At 52.1% G+C, this 11,489-nt stretch overlaps 1 protein-coding gene across 1 annotated transcript; it reads right to left on the bottom strand.

The window, feature by feature from the left end:
- Nucleotides 1-1,842: 1,842 nt before the first annotated feature.
- On the bottom strand, nucleotides 1,843-4,228 carry ID1 (inhibitor of DNA binding 1). Its single transcript, XM_082227690.1, has 2 exons — nucleotides 3,721-4,228; nucleotides 1,843-2,382 (listed from the first exon to the last, which is right to left on the bottom strand). The coding sequence occupies exons 1-2, from the start codon at nucleotides 4,126-4,128 to the stop codon at nucleotides 2,341-2,343; spliced, it is 450 nt and encodes a 149-aa protein (XP_082083816.1). The 5' UTR covers nucleotides 4,129-4,228; the 3' UTR covers nucleotides 1,843-2,340.
- Nucleotides 4,229-11,489: the final 7,261 nt, after the last annotated feature.

Here is an 11,489-nt window from a genome sequence, read left to right as displayed (position 1 = left end):
TGTTCCTCAATCTAGCCCAGGCTTCCCCAACCTTGTGCCGACTGGAGCTGATCTGGGGTTGTAACCCAAAAGAAATAGAGGGCACCAGTTTGGGGAAAGCTGGGTTAGTCGAATCCCCAGTACGATGTTGCAGGGGTCGTGCACAAGCTTGCAGACTTTCGCATCCTTGCTCATTTCTGACACACTCTGCTTTTTTTTTTTTTTTTTTTTTTTGCAGGAAAAGTATCCTGCAAAACCGATAACGCATTTCCAGAGAAGGGCTGGAAGGAGACCAATAGATCCCCGATCGCCCACACACAGTCAGAAGAGGAAGAAATCATCAGATATTCAGGCCCCCACAAGTTCAGGCTGTGCAAGTAGGAACTACTCCTCCAATAATCATCTCCCATCTCCACAGTGAAAAGCACTCAGCCCCCAGTTGTGGAGAGAAGCTGTTGCCATCAGCCTTCCACTGGTTCAGGCAGATAGGAGCTGTGCTGTACTCCAAAACAGGGTCATAGAATCATAAAACTGTGGAGTTGGGACACCCCAAAGGTCATCTAGCCCAACCCCCTGCAATGCTGAGTGGGCCCTTGTGGCGCCCACCAAACACATCCCTGGGATAACTCAGTCATAGATCATGAGACTCTTATTCTCAGGGTTGTGGGTCCAAACCCCAAGTTGGGCAACAAAATTCCTGCATTCATGGGGCTGGACTAGATGACCCTCAGGGCCCCTTCCAGTTCTATGATTCTACTGCTGGGACTCCCATCAGCCCCAGCAAGCAAGCCCAATGGCCAGAGACTATGGGAAGTGGACTGGAGGGTATGATGTTGTAGATCAGGGGTGCCCAAACTTTTAAGAGGGCCAGATTCGATGAAGTGAACATGTGTGAGGGCCGACCAAAGCTTTTTTTAGGATTGAAGTTATTGAGGTTTTTTTTACAATTTTACCCCAGGACATATACTGCCACGGGGGCCGGATTAGGCCCCCGAAACGGACTTTCAACATGCCTGGACTACCAACTCCACAACTTTATGATTCTATGTGATTCTATGTCAACTACAGCATCTGGAAGGGACTGGCTTGGGAAAGGTTGCTGCATAAGCTACAGACTGCAAGTTTCTAGTAACTTTCCCAGGAGATCTGAAAGTAGACCTGCCTCCCCCTGTGAGCCAGATAATAATGTTGGCCGACCATGCAGGGTCCGTATAGTTCAAGCTATGGTTTTCCCAGTAGTGATGTATGGATGTGAGAGCTGGACCATAAAGAAGGCTTATGGCCGAAGAATGGATGCTTTTGAATTCTGGTGCTGGAGGAGACTCTTGAGAGTCCCATGGACTGCAAGATGATCAAACCTCTCCATTCTGAAGGAAATCAGCCCTGAGTGCTCACTGGAAGGACAGATCCTGAAGCTGAGGCTCCAATACTTTGGCCACCTCCTGAGAAGAGAAGACTCCCTGGAAAAGACCCTGATGTTGGGAAAGATGGAGGGCACAAGGAGAAGGGGACGCCAGAGGATGAGATGGTTGGACAGTGTTCTCGAAACTACAAACATGCGTCTGGCCAAACTGCGGGAGGCAGTGGAGGACAGAAGTGCTTGGTGTGCTCTGGTCCAGGGGGTTAGGAAGAGTCGGACACGACTAAACGACTAAACAACAACCACCATGCAGGGCTGTTAAGAATGACCAAGAATGTGTGAGGATTCAGAATTTGAGGGGGACGTTGGCTCCTGGTTTTTCTTTTCCCCAGACAGGGTGGTGATTTGTATGGTCTTCCAAACACCTCTTTCCCAGATAGCAACTGGCCTAATTTATACCCCAAAACCCCCTTCCACCCAATAAAAGCCACACAACCCCAAAGGACCATTTGTCGCAATATGCATTTGTTTTAATAACAAAAACCTCAAACTATTGTAGAACAATATTCTCAGGGGGGGAACATTATCATTGTAATATACAATACAAGAATGATTCTCAGAAATCTGAGAAGTATTTTGGAGAGAGTTACAACACGCTGCTTTTCTCTTTTCTTAAACAAAGAACAAGCACTGCCTGTTTTAAGCATTAAACCCCTTCCATAGAGGGTGCTGCTTTTGAGTTCAGTTTGAGTTCACCGGCGCTGGTTCCTCTTTCTCGCTAAGAGACACCCACGCGGCACCCTTTCGACACGGGGAAAGTGGGGCAGAGGCTGTTGGTTTCAACTCTCCTTCACCTCCGGTAAAAATGTCCTTTGCAGTCTCTCTGTCTAAGTCCACTGGAACCTAGTCCGTTGGGAGAGGAGAGAATTCCTTCCCCTGCCATTGGAGGAGCAACAGGAAAGCCATGTCTTCCAAGGACGTTCCGCAGGCCAGACTGGCCCTCAGCGGCACAGGATCCGGTCATCAGCATTTACACAAGCAGGCTGGAAGTAAACACAAGATAAGATTGATCAGCATGGAGATAAAAACCAATAGCGCTGCAATTCGTAAATCCACAGAAGGCTGTTTTGAGACCCTCAACAGCAACATCAGTTCTTAACTCCCCCTTTTTTGCCTAGGGATGAAGCCAGCACTCTGCTGAAGACTGCTGTGAAACCCAGAAGCTTGTGAAGCTTCTGAAAAGTAAGGGTGACTGGGTTCAGTGCTACCAGATTCCATCAAGCCTAACCCAGAACACACAGACAAACAACATCAATGGCAGGAGCAAAGTCCACCAGACTGCAAGCAAGAGCCATTGCCATTCCAGTTTCCCTAGGCAGCAACTGTCATCTTCCTGTAGCAAAGGGGAGACTGGGACTCTTATCTCCCATCAGCCCTTGCAGCCACAGGCCAGGGATGATGGGAAATATCCATGGGGCTGCCCTGAACCCCCCCCCCCAAAAAAAGGCACAGCATGTGGGAGAGGACCGAAGGAGGAGAATGGGCAAGGGCAAAAAGTATTTTCTGCTAAGGGAGAGAATCCATCCAGCCTTGATTTGAATACAGTGCTTTTAATGCAATAGCCAAGGGCTCAATATTGACAGCCGCAAGGAGAAGCCACAATAAAGGCTGGGGGGTTTGCCCCATCTCCCCCAAAAGGGGGCAAAAAAGGGGGTGGGAATCAGAAGAATTTTGAGGGGGGGGGAGAAGAGGTCACAAGAGGCATCAGGGAAGAGGAATACAGGGTCAGGATACAGAAACTATGGTTATGGGATGGGGAAGATTAACACACCCACCCACGGCAAAGAAGGGGCAATATCTAAAATAGGTAAAAATGGGGTGGGGGCGACTAGGAACACCAGGCAGAGGGCATCGCCTCCATGTTGAAAAACGAAAGCGCACACACAGGGGTGGCGTGGGAATCCCCTCCCCAAGAATGGACGTCCAGAAAGTAAAAACATCAAAGGCAGCAGCGGCACCTAAGGGTGCCAGGTCGTTAAGAGTCCACAGCGCGGAAGGGCAACCCCAGGAGAGGGTGGCAGGATTTGGGGTGGGGTGAAAACACCCCCCAGAAGAAGTAGAAGCAGAAGCAGCAGCCCAAAAAGCGCATGATAGGGCACCCAAGCGACTCCGCCACGGAGACCAGGGGAAGGTGGCGTCCGGATGGAAAAGGGAGTCAAATCATCGGGGTGGGGGCGCAAGGCTGGAAAAGCCCCCCTAGCCGGAGGCTCCGTGGGCAGGCAAGGGACACCGTGAAACCCTCCTCTCGCTGCCCCCCGTGGTACCCCCCCAAGTAGCCCAGGGAGAGACGGCGGCGCGGTGGGTCAGCGGCCGGGGCTCACCTCGGGCACGGCTCCGGCCGGCTCGTCCGTGGCCCTCTGCGGGGTCGGCCCGGCGCCCAGCGGATGCTGCAGCTCCAGCTGGAGGTCCCAGATGTAATCGATGACGTGCTGGAGGATTTCGACCTTGGAGACCCGTCGGTGGCGGGGCAGGGTGGGCACCAGCCCGGCCAGGCGCGAGTAGCAGCCCTTCATGTCCATGAGCAGCGAGGCGGCGGCGGCTGCCTGCTCCGGGCACAGGGGCAAGCCCCGAGGGGGCGGCGGGCTGCCGGCCCGGGACAAGGAGACGCTCTGCTCCGACAGGCACCGCGACACCGGCTCGCCCGCGCCCCCGGAGCCCAGGCGCACGCCTTTCAGGGCGCAGCTGGGGCCGGGCGACACGGCGGGCGCTGCGGCGGTGGCCACCTTCATGGCTGCGCGAAGGGTCGAGGCGGCGGAGGAGGGAAAGCGAGGAAAAACGGGAAATCCAGGCGCGCAGCGAGACGGACGACGCGCTGCAAGTGCCGCGCCGTCGAGCAGGACCAGCTATTTATAGGGGCCGGGGAGGAATGGGCGGGGCCGAGCGCCGTGCGGAGGAGCCAATCGCAGGAGGGGAGGGAGGGGAGGGGGCGTGGCTCCCGCAGCAATTTTTCTTCTATGGGACGGAATTGAAAAGGGAGTTTGGGGTGATTTTTTTTCTCTTTTTTCCAAAGCCAAACATCATGGGAAGCAAGGAGTTCCCGCCCCCTCTTCTTCTTTTTTTAAAGAGAGACTGGGGAGAGCTGCAGGTGTAGGGAGCTCGGGGGCATTTTATCCGGAAAAAGACGAGGATGAAAGGAATGTGACAGGCACTTGAAAAATAAATAGTTTTTAACGACAGATTTGACACTTTCGCCTCCCCGCTGCCTCCTCCCCCTCCCCCGCCCTCCTCCTCCATACACGGAAACAAATGGGGTATTAAAGTCCCCCCCCCCCGGATCACCGCCACCCATTAAACACACACTTAATATCATGTAAATATATATATTTATAGATTTGCAAACTTTCTCCCAGAAGGCGTTCCTTCGCCATCCTTAATGCAGATGTTAAGATGTTTCTCAAGAGAGGAAAATTAGCCGGGTTTTTTTATTTTATTAAAGATCTTCCTGCTCCCACCCCCCCCCCGGTCGCCGACTGCTACAGGCACCATCTATAGTTATTTAAGCTATATTTAATTTTATTTAAACTGGGCTCCAAAGCGTTAAGGCCGAAGAGCGATGGGAGAGCGGATTTGGAAGCTGTTTTAGAAAACAAGACATGCAATGGATTAAGCTGGGGGGGGGCTTTTAAAGTTTCGATACCCTCCAGTTTCGGTGACTGCAAAAGTCCGGGAATAATTGATTGATTGATTAATTATCAACGCGCGGTGAAAACCGGGATCCTTCTAGAAAGGAGATGAAAGCGGTGACGTTTGAGACGAGTTCGATTTCTGAAGAGTTTCCGGGATGAATGTTTAATCCCAGTCTGGTCACGTGTTAGCTCGTTCACACGCTCCACAGCTGCAAATCGACTAGAGGTGGTGGGGGAACCAACTTTTTAAAAAATAAAATAAAATGCGTGGGTTGTGGTGTGAATCATTGCTAAATACCACTGAATTCACTGCATGAGGCTGCAAAACAATCATTCCAATAAATTCTCCCAGCAAGGACCCTATCGATATTCCTATCCTGCCCCTGGCGCTCAGCGTTTGCTGAATGAATCCGACCCAACTTTTGCAGCCGACTCTTCTCGGAGTCGCAGGATGAGATCCTGAGCAGAGCGGCTGAGGATCGACCTTGCTGCCTCCCCCTCCCGCCCCCCCCCCGCCACCAGCCGCTTCGCAGGCAGCTTGGAATCGGGACTTTGCAAGCGCCCAACTTGTTTCCAAAACGCAAGCAAAAAACAACCACAATTCCTGTGTGTGTGTGTTTTTTTCTGCAATGCATACTCGCAAGCCCAGCGTTGCAAAGTCTCCCGGCCGCCGGCGCCCCCTCCTAATTTGCAGCACGATCCTGAATCGCCCTCTTCTTCGGAGGCTCCCACTTTCACTTTCGCCCCATTCATCTCTCCCAGCTCCTTCTATCTCTCCTTCTTCCCTCCCTTCCCTCTCCTCCAGTCGGCCTGGACCGTTGCCATTTATAGCCGTTCCCAAAGCAGCCTCGGTAGCGCTCCGTCTCTCCCCCCCCCCAGCTCGAACCCTGCCCGCCCCCTCGGGCTGTTTCTGTGTCTTAACAAGCCGCTCAGACCGCGAGACGCCAAAGCCTGTGATGTCACCCATTCATAAAACCCTGAGCGCTGTCAGCCTGGCGCCTCGCGGCCGGTGCCCATGGAGACCGCAAGGGCGGGGGGGGGAGGAAAGGGGGAGGGAGGGAGCCTCCCCCGCGCCTTCCCCCCCCACCCCCCAACGCCATTCACCTGCAAGCCAAGGGCCCTGAGAAACCCGGCCCGGAGCTTTTATCACCTCGGAGCCGTCGAGTCCCGTCCCCCACCCGACAATGGGGGTCTCTTGCAGGTGCCAGGGAGTTTTTTTTGGGGGGGGGCGTAATCCCCCTCCCGCTGTTATCCACACACACACAAACACCTCATCCCCCGGCGCGATCTAAAGCTGGGATTCCAGCTGTTGGGGGCCCCATAGAGCGGCGTCGGGGGAGGGGGCGCGCATTTGCTCGCCCCCTTTCCTGGTTGCGCTTGGCGTTTGGTGCAGCGCCCCCCGCAGGCCGGTTGCAAACCAGCGGGAGAACTGCGCCGGGATGCCAAGCGCTTTTTCAGAGGTCCCGAAAGATGCTGCTTCTCAGCTCTCCACGCTGTTTCTCCACGGAGAGGGGCCGCTGGGGGGGATCTCATCACCGCCCCCCCCACCCAACATTAGATGAGGTTGCGTCCAAGCAAGTGTCAGCCTATGTTTCCCCCCCCCCATCACTTTGCTTACTGTCAAAAAATAATAATAATTCTGGTCTTTGGGGATGACTGTCGTGGTCCCTGAAGAATCCTGGAAACTGTAGTTTGCTAAGGCCTCACAGAACTAGAATTCCCAGCACCGTCCATGAGGTGGGGTGAAGCAGCCGCCTCAGGTGGCGGAAACCCACGGGGTGGTGTCTCGTCTGCCACCTCCACCACTGGGGGAGCACAAGCAGCAATGGCAGTGGCACCCATTTTTGGTGAGATCCTGTGAGATCTCGCTGAAATCTGGTGAGATCTCACTGAAATCTTGCGGTGTACGCAGATCTTGCCAGAAACCATTTTGTGGGAACCGCTGTATGTCTGGATCACTCTGACCACAGTTGGTTAGAACATGGCGCTGGTAATGCCAAGGTTGCGGGTTCGATTCCCATATGGGACTGAGGATATTCCTGCATTTCAGGGGGTTGGCTATATGACCCCTGGGGTCCCTTCCAACTCTACAGTTCTGTGATTCTATGACTGTTAAAGTTGCACTGGAGTTCTCTAAGCATAAGTTGTAGATCAGCAAACTTTTTCAGCAGGGGGCCAGTCCACTGTCCCTCAGACCTTATCGGGGGCCGGACTATATTTTGAAAGGGAAAAAAAAAGAACGAATTTCTATGTCCCACAGATAACCCAGAGATGTATTTTAAATACAAGCACACATTCTACTCATGTTAAAAACACCAAGCAGGCCCCACAAACAACCCAGAGATGAATTTTAAATAAAAGGACTCAGTCTACTCATGTGAAAACACACTGATTCCCGGACCGTCTGGGGCCGGATTTAGAAGGCGATTGGGCCAGATCCAGCCCCCAGGCCTTAGTTTGCCTACCCATGCTGTAGATGCAACCTCAGTCAGCTATAATGGTGCAACCTGAATATGCTGACATGTGATGGAATCTCACCTGAAGACCCCACCCCAAGTCTCCTGCCTTTCAGCTTCAGCCCACCACCCCTCTTGATCTCCCAAGTCTTTAAAGCTCCCAGCGCTTTAAACAAGTGGCCCAAATGTCTGAGCAATGGGGTGGGGGAGGGAGAGAAAGAGCCCCCCCTCCCCTGTGCCTTCAGAAACCTTTTCAGCCAAGAAATCCAATTAAGCAGTTTGTTTAAGAGGAGTTTAGAAAGCAGGGTAAAAACAGTGAGGATTCCCAATCAAAAGGAAAATAAAACACACAAGATTTAATCAAATACCAGCACATGGCAAATTTGTGCAACTGAAGCTTACTGGGGGCTTTTGCACAACGAACCCACTCCCCCCCAAAAAAGGAGAAAATAACCAGTATTATTTTGTGTGTGATAAGGAAAGTGATGGTGGTAACAGTACAAATGTCCTGGGATGACATTTGCCCAGCCACAATGTCACCTCTCCGCAAACAATTCAAGATGCACGCTCAGTAAATAAACAAGGACACGTCTAGCCTCCCTGCAAACTTTGTGCAAACAAATCCGGGAGAACGCTGGACAAACAGCTCATCTGCATGTGAGCCAGCTTCCCTGCTAGACAGCAATCTTTGTTGGTGTGTGAACGACTCCTCTTTCTTTCTGCAATTCCTTTTACAGAAACATTTTCCTGCATCTTTTACTTCTTTACAGCAGCAGCAGCAGCAACATTCCAGCTCTCTCTTAGAGAAATTCCCATTACAGGAATAAACACCATTTGGTTCTGTTTTTCAGAGTCTTTATTATTTACAAAACTTTACACTGGTCAGTAATAAAGAAAAAAAACCCATAATCCTTTTCTCTTTTTAGCCATCCAACCAGAGACCTAATGCTGACTCATTCACCTACTCATTTACACTGACCTAGATTTAGCTGATTGCATGACCTGATAAGGACACCTGTTGCTGAGGAAATTTTCCATTGCCTAGCAACTTGTTCAAGACCATTTTCAAGTTTCTTCTACAACAGGCTTCCTCAGCCTCGGCCCTCCAGATGTTTTTGGCCTGCAACTCCCATTATCCCTAGCTAGCGGGACCAGTGGTCAGGGATGATGGGAATTGGACTACTGCAATACACTCTATGTGGGGCTACCTTTGAAGGTGACCCGGAAACTACAACTAATCCAGAACGCAGCAGCTAGACTGGTGACTGGGAGCGGCCGCCGAGACCACATAACACCGGTCTTGAAAGACCTACATTGGCTCCCAGTACGTTTCCGAGCACAATTCAAAGTGTTGGTGCTGACCTTTAAAGCCCTAAACGGCCTCGGTCCAGTATACCTGAAGGAGCATCTCCACCCCCATACCCCCATCATTCTGCCCAGACAATGAGGTCCAGCACTGAGGGCCTTCTGGCAGTTCCATTGCTGCGAGAAGCCAAGTTACAGGGAACCAGGCAGAGGGCCTTCTCGGTAATGGCACCCACCCTGTGGAACGCCCTCCCACCAGATGTCAAAGGGAACAGCAACTACCAGACTTTTAGAAGACATCTAAAGACAGCCCTGTTCAGGGAAGCTTTTAATGTTTGATGCGTTACTGTATTTTAATATTTTGTTGGACGCCACCCAGAGTGGCTATGGATAGCCCTCACCTTCATGAATTTGTCTAATCCTCTTTTAAAGCCATCCAGGTTGGGGGAGGCACCACTCCCTTCCTGTGGCAGTGAGTTCCACAGGTTAACTATGTGTTGCGTGAAGGACTTTCTTTTATCTGTCCTGAGTTTTCCAACATTCAGATTCATTGGATGTCCACGAGTTCCAGTGTTAAGAGAGAGGGAGGAAAACTTCTCTCTATTCAATTTCTCCATCCCATGCCATTCCCCCCCCCCCTCTAAAATATCACCTTTTATTTTCCTTCAAAGATCAAACTACAGCCTTCTACTATTAGGCAGGCTTGGCATATGTACTCTTTCTCCAGGAAACACAGAGTGAAGTCCATATATTGCTGCTCGTATTCTCAGTGTCATCCTCCTGTTAGAATTCCTGCTCCGTGATTGCAGTCACAGGATTGTTGTCTATCACATGACGGTGTATGTTTTGACTCCACAGAGTGGATCGACCGGGAGGGAGAGAACATGCCAGACGGGCATGTGTCTCTGCCAGGGTCCTACTCGAGTGTAGGACGAGCGCCTGACACTTAACAACCCTGCGAGGTCAGTCAGGCTGAGATTACCTAGCCCAAGATTACCCAGCAATGTTCACAGCGGCATCATGATTTGAACCCAGGTCTCCCCATTCCTACACTGGCACCCTAACCATAATGCCGCTGCTTCAGGCTATTGCTTGCTGCAGCGGAAAAAGCCAGGATCTTCTTATATGCCCTTTCAGCACCAAGTGGAAGTTGGCACAAGGCTTGGCTCGCTTGCCTGAGTCATCTGGGCAGAGGGCTCTGGGGCGCGCAGTCAAGTCCGTGGGGCCTAGGATAGGACGCTTCAAAATCCTGAAGCCCACTTCAGAAACCAATTCTATGATGGGGATCTAGGGCAAGGCCCCCCTGCCACCCACCCTCAATGCTGCCTCTGTCTTGTTGTTTTTTGCCCCTGCCAACGTGCCCACTGAATGGCACGCCAGTGTGGCTCGGCTGCCCTGCTCTCCTCCTCCTCCTCCTCCTCTTCCCAGCTTCCCCTCTCTCTCTCGGCTGTGTGGCCTGGAAGCCAGATGAAACAGGGCCCAGCTGTGCGCGGCTATTGTTGGCGTCAGCAGGAAGCATTGATAGGCGAACAAAGCCGGGAGAGGTTAGCAAGGGGGAGCTCAGACAGAGTGGCTCCAGCGCGCCTCTCTCCCACAATCCCGCACTGATCTCCCATTGTTCTTGGCCTGCCCTCGGCTCTCGGAGGAGTGACCTGCGCGGTGCCCGCTGCCAAGACAACAGGATGTGAGGGCTCAAAGGTGCTGCTGTTCTCCTGCAGAGGTAGCCCAGGGAAGGGCGCAGAGGGGGACACCATCCGGAGGTGCTTCCCCCCACGGACCGTCTGCATGCGAGACTCACATGCCCTCAGTGCCAAAGAGAGCCATGGATGGCAGTGCCAGCTCAACGAGGCAGCCTGGGGTGGGCAAGGGACGAGGTCCTCCTTTTTCTCTAAGAAGCAGACGCAGTCCGTGACCCAGGTGCTCAGCTTCATGTTGCACAGGAGCACCAAGACATAGGCAGCATGGTGTAAGGGTTAGAGCAGGGGTAGGCAAACTAAGGCCCAATCGCCTTCTAAATCCGGCCCGTGGATGGTCCCGGGAATGCCACTGTATTCTGCTCTGGTCAGACCTCACCTGGAGTACTCTGTCCAGTTCTGGGCACCACAGTTCAAGAAGGACACTGACAAACTGGAACGTGTCCAGAGGAGGGCAACCAAAATGGTCAAAGGCCTGGAAACGATGCCTTATGAGGAACGGCTAAGGGAGCTGGGCATGTTTAGCCTGGAGAAGAGGAGGTTAAGGGGTGATATGATAGCCATGTTCAAATATATAAAAGGATGTCACATGGAGGAGGGAGAAAGGTTGTTTTCTGCTGCTCCAGAGAAGCGGACACGGAGCAATGGATCCAAACTACAAGAAAGAAGATTCCACCTAAACACTAGGAAGAACTTCCTGACAGTAAGAGCTCTTCGACAGTGGAATTTGCTGCCAAGGAGTGTGGTGGAGTCTCCTGCTTTGGAGGTCTTTAAGCAGAGGCTTGACAACCATATGTCAGGAGTGCTCTGATGGTGTTTCCTGCTTGGCAGGGGGTTGGACTCGATGGCCCTTGTGGTCTCTTCCAACTCTAGGATTCTATGATTCTATGAATCAGCGTGTTTTTACATGAGTAGAATGTGTGCTTTTATTTAAAATGCATCTCTGGGTTATTTGTGGGGCATAGGAATTAGTTCATTTTTCCCCCCAAAATATAGCCCGGTCCCCCAC

The sequence above is a fragment of the Podarcis vaucheri genome (genome assembly GCF_965113315.1).
Source record: "Podarcis vaucheri genome assembly, chromosome: 6".
NCBI classification, from domain to species: domain Eukaryota; kingdom Metazoa; phylum Chordata; class Lepidosauria; order Squamata; family Lacertidae; genus Podarcis; species Podarcis vaucheri.
Note: the sequence above shows the minus strand (reverse complement) of the source record. Positions and strands in the feature narration are given on the sequence as shown.